This window comes from Denticeps clupeoides, chromosome 12 (assembly GCF_900700375.1).
Source record: "Denticeps clupeoides chromosome 12, fDenClu1.1, whole genome shotgun sequence".
Taxonomy (NCBI): Eukaryota; Metazoa; Chordata; class Actinopteri; order Clupeiformes; family Denticipitidae; genus Denticeps; species Denticeps clupeoides.
In genome coordinates, this window is record NC_041718.1 from 8,183,213 (window position 1) to 8,199,299 (window position 16,087).

General features: G+C 41.6%; 1 protein-coding gene across 1 annotated transcript; it reads right to left on the reverse strand.

Annotated features, from left to right (window-relative positions):
• Positions 1 to 265: 265 nt before the first annotated feature.
• LOC114800484 (phosphatidate phosphatase LPIN2) lies at positions 266 to 14,845 on the reverse strand. The gene is made up of 21 exons (XM_028997912.1): positions 14,808 to 14,845; positions 14,074 to 14,228; positions 10,993 to 11,193; positions 10,042 to 10,137; positions 9,714 to 9,940; positions 9,320 to 9,427; positions 8,874 to 8,982; positions 6,687 to 7,377; positions 6,512 to 6,605; positions 5,681 to 5,868; positions 5,506 to 5,599; positions 5,302 to 5,371; positions 4,953 to 5,045; positions 4,772 to 4,842; positions 4,384 to 4,510; positions 2,358 to 2,506; positions 2,153 to 2,239; positions 1,883 to 2,035; positions 1,670 to 1,784; positions 1,449 to 1,552; positions 266 to 1,322 (listed from the first exon to the last, which is right to left on the reverse strand). Exons 3-21 carry the CDS (start codon positions 11,182 to 11,184, stop codon positions 1,178 to 1,180), a joined length of 2,913 nt encoding a protein of 970 aa, XP_028853745.1. The 5' UTR covers positions 11,185 to 11,193; positions 14,074 to 14,228; positions 14,808 to 14,845; the 3' UTR covers positions 266 to 1,177.
• Between the last annotated feature and the right edge of the window lie 1,242 nt (positions 14,846 to 16,087).

Consider the following 16,087-nt stretch of genomic DNA (forward strand, 5'->3'; position numbering starts at 1 on the left):
GTTAAAAGCACATTTCGTAGTGTCACCACGTGCACATTAACAAATCACTTCTCTTTCACAATGAGTCACAAATGCAGCCCTTAGCCTTCAAATGCTCTCATAACAGTGACATTGATATGAAGCAGGCAACATTTCTGATCATTATAGAGTGACTCAAAAAATAAGGAGAGTTTGATTGGAAAATACTACTTAGAACTACCTGCACCGCTCAGAGAAAATACAATTAGGTGGTTCTTCCAAAAAGAAACCGAATTGCAATAAAAGAAAAAGATAAACAATTATATTTATTTCTGCATTTTTTTCCCCTCCTCCAGACAAAAACTAGCAAAACACAACCATAACCGCAACACAAATGTGCAAAATCCTGTAAAACCTTACAGAATGTTTGCCAACAGTCCATATACACAACACAGAAACATATTACATAACACATACATAAATAAACATCGTTGAAATGTTTACCAGAGTGTACACATTTCCAAGGAAAATTCATATCCCGAAGAAAACAATCCCTAAGAGACAGACAACATAACAAGTCTGTATTAAATTGTGACTCCTTTGGTTGGGTTCAGTGTGAAAGGCAAAGGAAACATAAGATGCTGTATAGCTCTACAACAACCCAGCATGCAGTGCATTCAGTCCACACGGGGCGGTTCCCAGTGTGAATAGTAGACAACACTGTAGCAGGCGGGATTTTCTGGCAATGACACACATTCTTAGATGATTTCACATTGAACGTATGAAGGCTTTCAGTCCAAATATGTACTTCTATAAAATTTAAGGCATTAAAAAAAATCTGTAAATAAATAAGCACTTTTCCCATTTTGTTCAGATTGTGTCATAACAATAATGCAAGGAGAGTTAACATGTGGGTTGTTGATTTGTAGGTTTTCTTTTCTGTAGGTATATGTAGTGTTTTTCATAGCAGACTGAATTAAGTACACAAAATGACAAGCTAGGAGACTGTCTCTATGTGTCTACTGACTTCTGTATTGTTCCTTGACAACGAGGAAGAAGGTAAGTGTTTGAGAACTAGATGTCCCTGTGAAGAAACATTGGGTGATTAATTATATGGTGCTATCACAGATTCTAGAAGTCAATTAGGTCACGTGGACAGAGGACAGTTAAAACAGCATCTATGTTCCTCAGACAGGATACAGTCAATCAGTGTGTGAGGTTATATGACAGAATCCAGGTCCACTGGCGGCAAAGGTTCCCTCCAGTAAGAGAAGTGGCTGAACTCTGGACAGTCAAAGGAAGAGCTGTGGTTTTTAGTGATTAGAGGGAATACATGGTCCACCAATTCACTTAGATGAGCATACCTGACAAAAAAAAAAAAAAAAAAAAACACAAACGTCATATGACCAATTCCATCCCAACTTTATGGCAGAACTTTAGTAGACACACTGAACAAAAATCGCTAGGCAACTGTTCTGCTGGTTACGTACGAGGACTTGTTTGCTTTGGTCTTTTCTTGAATGAGTTCTCCTTTAGGATTCACAGTGAAAATATGGGTCTCAGGAACCCCAACCTCTCTATATGCATAGGCATCCTGTATAAAAGAACAATGGGGGCTTGTTAGTACTGTGGTCAAATGATACTCATGTGATGTTCTCTCACATCTGACATAATATTCCTCTTCTGTGAACAATGCTGCCCTAATGCTTACATTTGTTCTGTTGCCAAAAGCTGCGTAAAAGGGCTGTCTGTCAGGATAGAAGAGATCCTTGATGTCAGTGAGACAGGTGATCTTAAACACCTCCGGCTTTTTCTCGATCACTTCCCTTGATACAGGAACACACCCGAAAAAACGAACACAATTAATTTTGACTATCAAAATGTTAAAAAATGTTAAATCAGTCATTTAAATTTGTGTTCGTACCTGTGCAGAGCAGAGAAAAGGCTGCTAGGTGCCAGCAACACTGGTCCCTTTGGAAGGACAGTTCCCTTATCATTCACCCACTGAAGGTAGCCTTTAGTGATGTCGGCCATGCCAATAGCCCGAGCAGAGCAGTACAGAAACTTGTATCCATTCCTGAGAACATGGGGAAAAAAAAAAAACAAAACAGGGATGCAATATAAATGTAGAACTCTTACATATGTAATTTAGGACATTGTCAGAACAGTATAGAATAAAACTGTGCACTCTTACTGATGGATCTTGTGATACAGTTTTGCAATGCCATGATGTGTCCAGTCTTTACCAAGCTGTGGCAGAATGTGACCGAGCGCATCAGACCTATATGTTTAAAAAAAATAAAAATAAATAAAAAATAGATACACACATACACAACAGATCCCTTTCTCAAAATGACAAAACATGAAACTATAGCACTATATCAGCCACTCAGACTCACTTGGTGATGGTGCCATCAATGTCTGAAATGATTATTTTGTCATCCCAGTTCCACAGGTAGATAGCAGCCTCGCAGCGACAGGTGCCCTGGTACTGAGTTGTCACGCTGAATACCACCTTATTTGCTCCCTCCCTCAAGTTCAGACTCTCCTGCAAACCAGTCAACAGTCTGGGTGACTAAAATAATTACACACCAACGAAAAAGGTTAGTTTCTCTTCTTCAAGATCACGACCTTTCTTGTTTTATGTACAGGGAGTGCAGAATTATTAGGCAAGTTGTATTTTTAAGGAATAATTTTATTATTGAACAACCACCATGTTCTCAATGAACCCAAAAAACTCATTAATATCAAAGCTTAATGTTTTTGGAAGTAGTTTTTAGTTTGTTTTTATTTTTAGCTATTTCATCTGTGTGTGCAGGTGACTATTACGGTGCATAATTATTAGGCAACTTAACAAAAAACAAATATATACCCATTTCAATTATTTATTTTTACCAGTGAAACCAATATAACATCTCCACATTCACAAATATACATTTCTGACATTAACAAATCAGCGACCAATATAGCCACCTTTCTTTGCAAGGACACTCAAAAGCCTGCCATCCATGGTATCTGTCAGTGTTTTGATCTGTTTACCATCAACATTGCGTGCAGCAGCAACCACAGCCTCCCAGACACTGTTCAGAGAGGTGTACTGTTTTCCCTCCTTGTAAATCTCACATTTGATGATGGACCACAGGTTCTCAATGGGGTTCAGATCAGGTGAACAAGGAGGCCATGTCATTAGTTTTTCTTCTTTATACCCTTTCTTGCCAGCCACGCTGTGGAGTACTTGGACGCGTGTGATGGAGCATTGTCCTGCATGAAAATCATATTTTTCTTGAAGGATGCAGACTTCTTCCTGTACCACTGCTTGAAGAAGGTGTCTTCCAGAAACTGGCAGTAGGACTGGGAGTTGAGCTTGACTCCATCCTCAACCCGAAAAGGCCCCACAAGCTCATCTTTGATGATACCAGCCCAAACCAGTACTCCACCTGCACCTTGCTGGCGTCTGAGTCGGACTGGAGCTCTCTGCCCTTTACCAATCCAGCCATGGGCCCATCCATCTGGCCCATCAAGACTCACTCTCATTTCATCAGTCCATAAAACCTTAGAAAAATCAGTCTTGAGATATTTCTAGGCCCAGTCTTGACGTTTCAGCTTGTGTGTCTTGTTCAGTGGTGGTCGCCTTTCAGCCTTTCTTACCTTGGCCATGTCTCTGAGTATTGCACACCTTGTGCTTTTGGGCACTCCAGTGATGTTGCAGCTCTGAAATATGGCCAAACTGGTGGCAATTGGCATCTTGGCAGCTGCATGCTTGACTTTTCTCAGTTCATGGGCAGTTATTTTGCGCCTTGGTTTTTCCCACACACTTCTTGCGACCCTGTTGACTATTTTGAATGAAACGCTTGATTGTTCGATGATCACGCTTCAGAAGCTTTGCAATTTTAAGAGTGCTGCATCCCTCTGCAAGATATCTCACTGTTTTAGACTTTTCTGAGCCTGTCAAGTCCTTCTTTTGACCCATTTTGTCAAAGGAAAGGAAGTTGCCAAATAATTATGCACACCTGATATAGGGTGTTGATGTCATTAGACCACACCCCTTCTCATTACAGAGATGCACATCACCTAATATGCTTAATTGGTAGTAGGCTTTCGAGCCTATACAGCTTGGAGTAAGACAACATGCATGAAGAGGATGATGTGGACAAAATACTAATTTGCCTAATAATTCTGCACTCCCTGTATATCCAGATGATGCCTTACCTTACACTAGCGCAGAAACTATAACACTGAAATGATCAAAAGGCCCCAGAGAGATACAGTTAGAAAGGATTATAGGTTGCATAGTAATTTACTGGAGTTACAATCAGTAGTTACAGGGACAGTCCACCTGGTAAAAAAACAGTTGGCTGAATAGGGAACCCCGGACGCACAGATTAAAAGTCTGATGCTCTACTGACCGCTATCCAGGCTCCTTACTATTTGTTCTGAAGTGAGACGAAGGGACTTGCGGTACATCTGGGTTATGCACTGCGCTGTGGCCATGGCGTCCGTCAGACTGTTTGTCCTCACAGTCCTCGCAACCTCTTCATCACTAGACGGCTCCCTAATGGATACACATTTGCGTTACTCAGTTTAAATGACATTGGTTACGACAATTGGCATCTCAAGAAACACAATAAAAACACACACAATAAATTATATATGTTTTGTTATCACATTATGGGAGGTCTGTGTGAAACAGCATTTTAAGACACTGTATACTGTGTATAATGTTTTATGACAATAAACCTCTCTGTACTCTGTACTCAGAATAAGTGGTCGACTTAACTTACTCAAGCTCAATTACACTCACTCAAACACTTACTTCAAAGTGGGACCAGGTAGTGGGGCTGTTGACTCTGTCTGTGCCTCCTCTTGTCCAGACTTAGAAGTAGCCTGAAACACAGTTGATTCAAATGTCATGTTTTGCATAAACGAATGAAAACATTAAAGTCTACAGCTTGTGAACTGTACAGTTCAGATCGGACACCGAGCATTATCTGTACCTGACCGCTATTCATGTCTTTTCTGCCCCAGGAGAACCACCAGCGCCCAGACTTCTTTGGCATCTTGTCTTTTACCAGCTGCTCAATGGTGCTCTGAAAACAGAAACAAAAACGATTGGCATTACATGAAAACATCCAAAGAGTAAGTTGAGGCCTATTCACGCTCTGGACAGTTTATTAGAAACTATTTATATCTATATAATGTTCAAGTGTGTTATATGTGCTGTTCTACACAGCAATAGCAGCTTTGGGTTTTCAACAGTGTTAGAGAAATATATTAATAAATAAAAATGTTAATTCATATCATATATTCTCTTGTGGACATTTTTTATGTGTACGGATGTACAACCTTTGGAAGGTTCTTCTGGAACGCCTGCATTGAAAGAACCATGGGAGCCGCCACAGCCCAGTTATAATACCTGCCAAAACAATTTATATATATATATATACATACATACATACACATATATATTTATTTTTTTTTTGCATATGAATGCATATGATCTGAACATATGAATTAACTTGGCCAGTTTTCAAACTTGGAAACACTCACTTTGAATTGATGCAGATTACCAGGTTTGGATCATCGATGATTCCTGGGTTTTTAAAAAAATCCTGGTAGCTGACGATGTGTTCCATGAACTTCTCTGTAGCATTAAAAATAAATCCTGGTAACTGATGATGTGTTCCATAAACTTCTCTGTAGCATAAAGTAAATTTCCTCATACCTTTATTGATCTGGCTGGTGCTTCCCACCTTCCCACACAGGGACATGGTGACGTCAAGAGAGTCTATAGTGGAGTCAGACATGTAGTCTGTCCCACTGTCCAGGTTCCCACTACCCACCGACTGGGGGGACTGGTTACCAGACTGTGGGTTTAGCTCAGCGCCCAGACGAGAGGCCGACTCTGTCTCACTACAAAATAGACAAAGCGTGACATATTCATCACTCCAGAGATAATCTGAATATATTTTGGCAACCTGTGGTGTAATCTGCCTTCCCCTCAACACACTGCACGCCAATTCAGAGCAATAGAAAGGGTGCAAGATAACTAATTTCAGCCTCTGGGAAAACGCTCAAAAGAACCTGCCACACCCCAGTCAAGACTTATGCTGGCATCTTTAAATAACTACGGAAGACCTTTCAGCACAGAGGAATCGAATGAAAAAGAAACATAGCGCTTCCTTTTATGTCTGTAGTGTGGACATTTAATGAGCGGATGTCACAGGTATGTTTCAACAAAGCAAATCCAACTATTAGTGCTGTGTCTTCTGTGGGGAAGATCAGTCACTTCACTGATTAATAAACAACAATGATTGTGATAGAAAATTATTAATATGTTGCATGTATTGATGATCTCCAGTGGGATGGCCCTCATCCTGGGCCCAGTGTACAAGGGTGGGCTCTGGCAGGACAGAGCAGTTATGGAGAGTGAATAGGTGGTGTACTGATAATGTATGTTTTTTGTGTTTCTCTGACACACTGAGGAGAAATCATGTGTTGTACTCTACTGTGATATGCATAATCTTTATTACGAGGTAGGAGTCATTACACCCACCTCTTTGGGAAGTAGAGGGCTGCCACCTCAGGGTCCAGGTTTGTAAGATCGTCTAGGTAGATATCAGAAGGACCCAGGTGATGACTGCGCTTACCTGCATCAATATGAACAAAGGACAATTTACAACGCCAGAAAAGAACACGCCAAATGCATACCAGCACAAATGAATGCAGACCTTTCTTTTTGTCCTGAGAATCTGCTGTTTTGATGGCCAGCCCCACAGAGGCAGGCTGCTCCTCTGACTGGATAACAGCTTCCCCCTCTGAGGTCAGTCCAGCAGTCGCTGGACTCTCTTCTTCCTCATCCAGCCCCTCTGCACAGGGCTCAATCCCACTGTCCCCCTCCTTCGAGTCGGTCCTCTCCAGATCAGCTGGCTCAGGTGAGGCAAGGGTTGTGTCCACAAGGTCCAACCTGGTGCTAGGAATGGTTTTCTGGCATGTTGTTATGGTGCTAGCTGTATTAGTTGGATCACCAGAGCACATGGCAGATGATAAGGGAGCGTCTGAATTTTCTTCCATATTCATTGCACTGTCTGTACTGCTCTGGAGCTCTACTGAGTCCAGGCCGCACAAGAGCTCAGAGTCCAGTGCCTCCCCAGTCTTTGGTGATGGCCATGCAAGCTCTGCGGCACTTTCTGAACTGTGGTTAGGAGTGGAATGGGAGGCTTTGGAAAGAGTCTCGACAGAGTGAGAGTTTGCTGCCAGTGGCCTTGGCTCTGGCCTGACAATGGTAACAGCCTTTAGGGAATCCGAGGCATCCAAATCAATAGACATTTGCCTTTGGATAGTGCGGAAGTGGGAGTTCTGTGTCAGGGTGAGACGGGAAACTGGGCTATGCTCTTCTGCGGTCACCCTCTCTGTCAATACCTGAAAGTAAGGTAAGCATATGCTCAGTTGCACAAGCTGTGCATTAAAACCGTAAAAAGCACTGATTGTGTTGAATCACTATTCAGAATGAATGTGCCAACAAGTACCATATTTTTCTTGTATATACAACCACTGAAATCAGCTGGAATCTAGTAAAGTCTGGGCCTAAATTAATTTACTTCAATGTTTACAAAGACAGACGTGAGACAACATTCCGTTTCATGCAAAGACCCATGTGTATGTGTGCACTGCACTGCATTATTGCAATAAAAACGTTTCTAGTCAACATCATGTGCATTAGGGCTGTGTGGTATAAACGGTATGCGATATAAACTTGGCCGACGGAGAGATTTTCATTATACCGGCGTAAAATATCTGCTCGTCGCAAAAATGACAAAGTTGCATCAGCTACGTGAAACCACGCCTACTTGAGCACGAACCTTTAGTTTTGGGCGAGAGCAAAAAGCGTATGGCAGGGTTTCTGCCGATAAAAAATCCTAAAATTGAGTTTCCAAAAACTAAGGCCTTGAATATCATTAAAAATGACTAAATCACAAAATCTAGAGTTTAAAGGTCTTAAAAATACTGCAGACCCAATAAATAAAAGAAAGCAAGCCAGCGTCAGTGCCCAACCTGCACCACTACACGTACGAAACCGATCAGGCAAGTGGTACCAATTGGGTACTGACAGTATGCATGGAAATGACCAGGGCCACTATGAAAAAAGTAATTATGGTTGAATATGAATATGAATATTAAGGAGTGTTATTTACATATTTTCTGACAATATTTGTAATGTAAACTCTTCAGCTGAATACAGAAAATCCTAAATGTTTATTTAAATCATTAAACAATCAAAACACAATTACCTGGTATTTTACTGGCCTTATGGGTGTGACAAGTGTCCAGTTTCAGTAGAATTGCCCAGATATTGTTTAATCGGGAATATGGTTTTGTTATATGTTGATGTATCGTAAACTTTGTACTGATACAACTTTCTGCTGCAGTGCTTTTGCTATGGACACGTTACCCTTTCAAAAACAGATACATTCAAATTCACTTATCAATTTATATACCTTCTATGGTTAAATTTATAAAGGAATATGAATTTTATGCCATATTGCACAGCCCTAATGTGTATCATTATGGGCCACTATGGAACTCCACTTCCAGGCCAAGAGTGTGACATGCTGCCATCACAGAAAACCTTGCTTTGGAGAGACTTAAAAGTTAAACCTTTTGCCATATTTGCTGTTTGTTTTGTTTATTACATAACCTCACATGTGTCATAGTCCCCATAAATGAGTAGATGAGTCCAAAATGTTGACTGGTATTGTACACAATATCAGCTGAAACACAATAGGTAATGTATAGCTACCTATATAAATCGCTACATACACACAGACAGATTAAATAATATTAATATTATCTGGTCTTTAAAGAAGCTGGTAGAAAGGACTTTATATGAAGCAGAACGTCATGAAGAACAGAAGTACCTTTGGGAAACCTCCCCAGTTCCACTGCATTTGGGGGCCTAAAGTTTCCTGAGGCTTCATTAGCTCAGAGTCACTCTTAGGGGAGGCGGGGCGACTGTAGAACACAGTGCTGAATGAGACAAAAATATGGTGTGAGGACAAAAGGACAATGGAGAGACAATGAAAGTGAAACCATGAGTGTTGTGCAAGTCCAAATCGGAAAAAAACTTTATCCGAATGAAGATGTTAATTTTACTCAATAAATAGGCCAATAAATCTTTTTGCTTAAGCTTATTGAAATGTTAAAAAAAAAAAAACAAGAGTGACTGGCACTCAACTTCACATTAACTGTACACTCATTCATTCTTTTTATGAAATATGAATTGTGTTCAATAAATGCACAACACTGCAACCAGGCAACTTAACTAATAGTGATATTGTCTTAAAATGTTGTGAACTCTGCTTACCTCTCATTGGGCGAACACTCCCCGTCTGAGTGAGGATGAACTTCTGTCAGCTGACTGCTGGGCACCTCCTCATAGGGTTCCTCAGAGAGGGAGTAGTACACCGACCTACTGGGGAGTGGAGACCACTGATCAACAATCGCATGCTTTAAACAACTGCAGCTGGCTAGAAACTGCAGTCTGAAAGTCTGCAACACACTGCAGCCAAGGTCAACACTCATCATGAATGGCCGCTCCCACTTGATAAATGTACTATTTCCTCTTCTACCATTTGGAAAACTGCTTTGAGGCCTCCAATAAAAGTGTACTCGCGAGACTACCCGTGTGCAGAACACTGTTGCATTGTGGTCAACATATTAATTATAATTCATCTCACTGTGTGCATCCGGCCTCTTACCTTGCAACCATCGATGACGCGGCATCGTCTTTTGGGAGCTCGGGTTCAGTGGACTCCCTTTCATCTGACGAGGAGCCTCCATCGTCTTTCGGGTGCGTTTCGGAGCGTGCGCGTTTCCGTCGCCGCTTCTTCCGGCGGCAAATGGTCGGGGGTAACTCTGCCAGTTCAGGAGCTTCGGACATTTCGAGGGGGAGTGGAGAGGTACAGAGGTGTGGAGGAAGGCTGGTCTGAAGAGGCACATCCAGATTAGGGGATGCTTCCTTACCTCGAACACGTGTAAAATATCATAAATATGCTTCTTTAGAGTTAAAGACTGCTCCGCACAGACCTCTGTCGACTCCGTCTCTTCCACGAAGAACGCCTCGCCATTGTCTCCCAACTTCATGTGCAAATTAACTGGATCTCCATTAATCTCAATGTCCACCTGCAAACGAGTACAAAAGCATGTTCTCACATACAGTACTGTACAAACCTCTCAGGATCAAGTCACACATGCAAAACACAAATATGCTAAAAAAAACTGAACTGAAAAACAAACTAAATAAAATTTGATTTAACCAACAGGCTTTCACTACATGTCTAAAATATTACTCCAAAATATACAACAAAATATTTCTCTGTAACCAAGCGGTCCGTATCCTTAGTTAGCAACCAGTCGTGTTTTAAAAAAGTATTTATTTAGATAGCAACTCTGCTTCGCTACTTTGAAGTTTGAAGTTGAGCTTTATTGTCATTTCAGCTACATACATGTTAGCCCTGGTGCTACGTGTAACATTTAAACGATTACATTTAAAAGTTACATACTGACAAAGTGCATGTGTGCAACACCGACAAACTGGGCTCTATAAGGTGCAAACCGGGGACACAGGCCGTGCAAGAATAACATTTAACAAAAAAAAAACATGTAGACAACAATGGGACAGACCGCGCTAAACAGGTCAAATGATAAATAAAAGTCAAATATAGCTGTGCGAAATGGAACAGTGCAAAAGTAGAAGATATTACAGATAGATAATCAAAGTAGAACGATGCATGAATAGATTATATTACAGATAATCATACAATATCACAGAGGTAGTGTGTGTGAGTGAGTGTGTGTGTGTGTCCAGAGTGGAAAGTCCCTGAGTGTTCAGGTGTCTGATGGCCTGTGGGATGAAGCTGTTGCACAGTCTGGCAGTGAGGGCCCGAATGCTTTGGTACATTTTTCCGGATGGTAGGAGGGTGAAGAGTGCATGTGTGGTGTGCTGGTGGCAAAGTAGTATATCTTTAAGGAACTTACCACTTTCTCTTTGGAACGCAGGACTCCCAGTTTTCCAAAGCGAACGTGGAACGGGGAACACTGCAGGCTGCCATCAGGCTGGCGAACCACGATCACATCGATGCCCCCCGTGAGCGTAGCTGGGTTCAGCCCGCGGTACAGCTCCTTAACCGTCACAAACACTGTTTCTGCTAGCTGGCCTACGTAGTTCATGGTCTGGGACTGAAAAACAAGAAAAGGTTGTGAATGTTACAACAAAGCAACTTCTCTGCGGCACGTGATGAAGCCACTGAAACGGACTCATGAAGCTCCGGCCAGAACAGGTCTAGGTGACGCGTCCTTTTGTGCTAAACCGACTGACGTCTGCCAAAGGCGGGGGATTACAGTGACAATAGATAAACCACAGTAGTATAATGCAGTCCTATGCACACCGTACACTGGAAATGATCGCAAGCAATCACGAATCTGTTGGTAGGGCATTTAGTTGTCCAGCATCATAAAAACTAATCAGGAAAGGTATAATTACGCAGGCAAATGGACCCGGTTCAAATGTCATACAGATGCCATCATTTTACAGAATCAAATGTTACGATGAAGACGGCTGTAATAGCACAAATAAATTAAACTGTAGAAGACATACATTTTGGTTTTGTTTTTTTTAGCTGAACACGTCGTCAAAAAAATGCTCTCTCCTTGAGCCGAGATGCAGCACACGCTGTCTGAAACCACCTCCACCTTCCAACCGGTTATCAAGGTCCAACTCCAGCCCTGGGTCCAGCAGCGTAATCACAACGCTGTCCTGACATCATGCACCAAACAAAACGATCTGCCAAATACGGAAACCGGCGGCATCGTTACAGTGCTTAGCCCCTCTAACACTGCATTTTAAATCCAGGCCTCGCTGCGCACGGCCGGGCCGGGTTGAAATGAAAAATGCTCTGGCAGACGGAACTCCGGGATTTTAACATCCTTTGAACGGAATGGCATTGCTCCACAATCTGGCATAGGGCCTAGGTGTTTCTTAAGACTGCTGCATGACAAATCATAGGCTACAAAGTAGACAAAAGTTCAGGATTAATGTCAAAAGGGATTGGCCTCTCTCTCTCTCACACGTTATAGATAATATTCATTATATGCATATTATCAGTGGTGGCCTAGCGGGTAAGGAAACGGATCTCGAATCTCGAACGGCCTAGGTGCCACTGAGCAAAGCACCGTCCCCACACACTGCTCACCGGGCGCCTGTCATGGCTGCCCACTGCTCACCAAGGGTGAGAACTGGTACCAACAGACACCAGTACGGGACTGGTCATTTGTTTAAAAATGAATAAACTCCTGGACAAATGACACTGTTGGTATAGGAGCAAATTCTCAAAGTCAGGGTGTAGCGGAGTTTACATACCAGTTTTTTTCTTCAGATTAAAGATTCAGATCGCTCCCATGTGCTCCATTTTTAAAATGTTAAAATCAGACAGAAAATATAGTTTATCTGTAATGTAAGACAAATATGTCAATAGAATAGAAGTACGCTAAGCAATTGTAATATGATCATGGTGTCACTGATTTTGGCAAATATGTCCTAATGTTCCATAAGTGTACTAGTTAGATTAACATACATCATTTAGTAGCAGCCATAAATAGCACTTCTGGCCCCTGTCGACATGCATTGTGCTGCTAAGCACCCCAAGGGACCTTGTAATGAATCATTCAACTGGTGACATCATACACATACCCGAGTCACTGTGTCACTATGTGTGATTGGCTGTCTCAAGCCCTCAGATAAACCCTGGACTCTGAGCTCTTAACGCTTACCCACAACGATGGATGGAAGCGCCCGGTCACTTTGACCTTTGGTCCCCTCAGCCCACCAGCCTCCATCAAAGGCAAGAAGCTCCTTCATTCCCAAAACCTCCTTTCTGCACTGGGACTATTCCCTCCCGTCCTTTCCAGAAGGAGAAACGTCGAGGGCTTTCAACCCATAAGACTACAGTAATCCATGCTGGGTCTGAAATGAGCAACACAGACCCTGCTCCGGCCATGAAACAGACCGGTCTCGTGTCGGGTAGAGCTCTGGTGAGCGTGGTGATCCAGAACCACCATTTGAGAGAGTCCCAGCACATTCAGTATCAATTATCCCAGCCAGACCGAGGCTCTTCATTCAAACTCACCAACACACACCCCTGCTGACCCCCGTGGAACTCGTCCACACACACACACACACACACAAACACAGCCAGACAATTTCTCCACACAGAAAAGGCAGAATAAAGGAGACCCTTGTTGTCTTTCCCATATCTGACTGACTATACAAGCTTTTGGTCATTTATCTGCATCGCGCTGACCGAGGATAAATCTCACTTGTAGCAGCTGATCGCCGAGCCACACATGAACAGAAAGGATTTAATAGATTTACAAGACAGTACTGAACGATCTATATTGTAAGCATATGATACGCATAATTTGTTAATTATTATTATCAATCAGAAAGGGCCCATAATAAGATGATGACTGTTGTAAACATTTACTTGATCCGTTTTGGTACGGATACATTATTGGTTGGAGATTCTGCAGTGGACAGCAGTTTCAAAGTCCAAAGACAAAGGCCTGAAATGCACAAAGTCAGCTGGTGATGAAGAGACAGCAAACACCACCACAGAGGACATCAGGTGGCACAGAGATCAGACCACAGAGACTCCGGGCGAGGCGAGACCCTCCTCAACCATACTTGTAGTAACTTATTTACAAAGTATTTGACAGAGTTATGACAGCACCTCTGTGTGATCTTCAAAGTTTCAAACTTCTCACTGCAAACTTCTCGCTTAGGAAGACTTGCAACGGCAGCTCTGGTCTAATCACAGAACGACCCAGACGAAAATACGCTACAGGCGTACATGAATGTTTCTTTTGTATAAGAAAATGCAGGAAAATAACCAGAAATGACACTAGACATTAAACCACATAGGAACACGACCCGTACAACTACTGTATTATTTTATATAAAAAAGAGGACAAGCAGCCACAACAAACATGTAAGGAGCGTAAAGTAAACAGTAGCCCGTCGGTTTGAGTAATAAAGGATGAGTTGGGATGTAAATAACTCACCTGAAGAGATGCAGCTTCGCGACTGTTAGAACGATTTTCACAAACTTCCGGCTTCCGTAACGGGATGTTTGCGCCGCCTCGCGAGCTGAGTCCCACTGCACACGTCAATCACCAGCGCTAACCAATCAGAAGAGCCTGGTGGGTTAGACACGCCCCTAGTGCGTGGACAGATAGAAAGAAAGAAAGAAAGAAAGAAAGAAAGAAAGAAAGAAAGAAAGAAAGAAAGAAAGAAAGAAAGAAAGAAAGAAAGAAAGAACTTTCTGGTCCTGTTATTTATTAATTTTTTATTGTTTCTGACGTTCACTGTTTGTGCTCAGAGGGTTCGAAGATTATTCTAAAAAATAACGAAATCATGACGGCATCTGATTGATCTGATCTGATACCCCATGATCAAATAACAATTATATTGAACCGATTGCCATGTGACTAATATGTGTACGTCCTTCAACTGGAACTCTCTACATTTTTATAATTGTCTACTGAGATATTTTAATTTCAATGTATGTTTTGTTACAGTGCTTGAACTGTGAAAATAATTTCCACAATTCACAAAGAAATATAATCAGCATTGAAATATATATCAGAAAATCTGTAATCTACATGCAAAACTACAGGGGAAACGGTCTTCACTGCTCCATGGACCCCAGTGCAATGCGAGTGAAGTGATTGTCCTTGTGAAACACTGCAGCACACGTTGACACAACAAAATGTGTCCTCTGCTTCTGTTTCCTTACCCGCTAGACCACCACTGCCCCAGGCCACCAGTGGCCCGGTGATGACCTAGCAGGGAAGAAAGTAACAAAAGGGCTGCAGGTTTGAATCCCAAGCCAGGGCCAGTAAATGCAGAGGACACATTTCGTTGTGCAATATAGTTACAATATATATACAGCAACAAAAGTAAAGCAATTGTTATATCAGATGTCACATGCACATTCATAAAATAAGAATTTTGTTTGTCCTAAAAACATGCTCAATGCAATAAGAGGAACTAAAGATATACAGTACAGTACAGTAAAATATACAAAAAAAGAAGACCAGATCAGTAGTAATATTGCAATATAATCTCAAAATAACTTACTATAACTTACTTAATAAATTACTATGGCAGCTATAAAAAAAATGACATTAATTAGCTCAAGTGATTATGAGAAGTGGCCTAGTGTTGTGCCATAAATAGAAAGAGAGGTAGCAGCATGTTATGGGGATGAAAACAGACATTGTACAGATGAGTAATTGTACAGATGAGTAATTGCAGAGTCTTAATGCTGATTAACACATTAACACATAACACAACACACATTGAAAGACCTGAGACACCTCAGTAGGAAAGACAGTGTTGGTATTCTTGGACCAGACCAGTTTACTATCCGTGTGTACCCCCAGATACCAGTCCTCATCTACCTCCACATCAGGCCCTCTGATGGAGACTGGGGTGGGAGGTGGCGCCTGCTTCCTAAAGTCCACAATCAGTTCTCACACCTACCACACTCTCACTGCCTACCGCACTCCTGTTCGTCCCATATACACTATTTACAGTATCCCTATTTACAGTATTTATGTAAGGGATAAAATGGTAAATGGCTTTTATTTTCCCACAAAAAAAGCCATGACATTTAATTTGAATATTTAGTGTGGAATATTTAGTGTGGATTCATCCACTCCAGGTGGATGAATGAATGAATGAATGAGCACACAGTTCATTCAGATAGTTGACCGCTAGGTGTCAGCAGGGGCATGGGAGGGACGACCTTGTAACTTTCTTATAGTCTGATTTATGCAAGAAAAAACTACAACAGAGTGAATAAAATGACTGTATTCATGGTTTGAGCCCTATTGAACCAGAACTTAACATGGAAGCACGTTGTAAGTCGCTCTGGATAAGACGTCTGCCAAATGCCATAAATGTAAATCTAAATAAAGGCTAAAAAAGGGATTTTTGAATCTGATAAAATATCAGAATTTTATGTGATACAATGATTAAAAAAATAAATGTACAGGATAACATTTAACAGAT

Excerpts from the sequence above, each read along its gene's own strand:
- LOC114800484 (XM_028997912.1), bottom strand. The coding sequence starts at position 11,184 with ATGAACTACGTAGGCCAGCTAGCAGAAACAGTGTTTGTGACGGTTAAG. Across the intron at positions 8,983-9,319 it reads GAGTGTTCGCCCAATGAGAG|CACTGTGTTCTACAGTCGCC; the intron begins GTAAGCAGAGTT and ends TGTCTCATTCAG. Across the intron at positions 2,240-2,357 it reads ATTGATGGCACCATCACCAA|GTCTGATGCGCTCGGTCACA; the intron begins GTGAGTCTGAGT and ends TTAAACATATAG.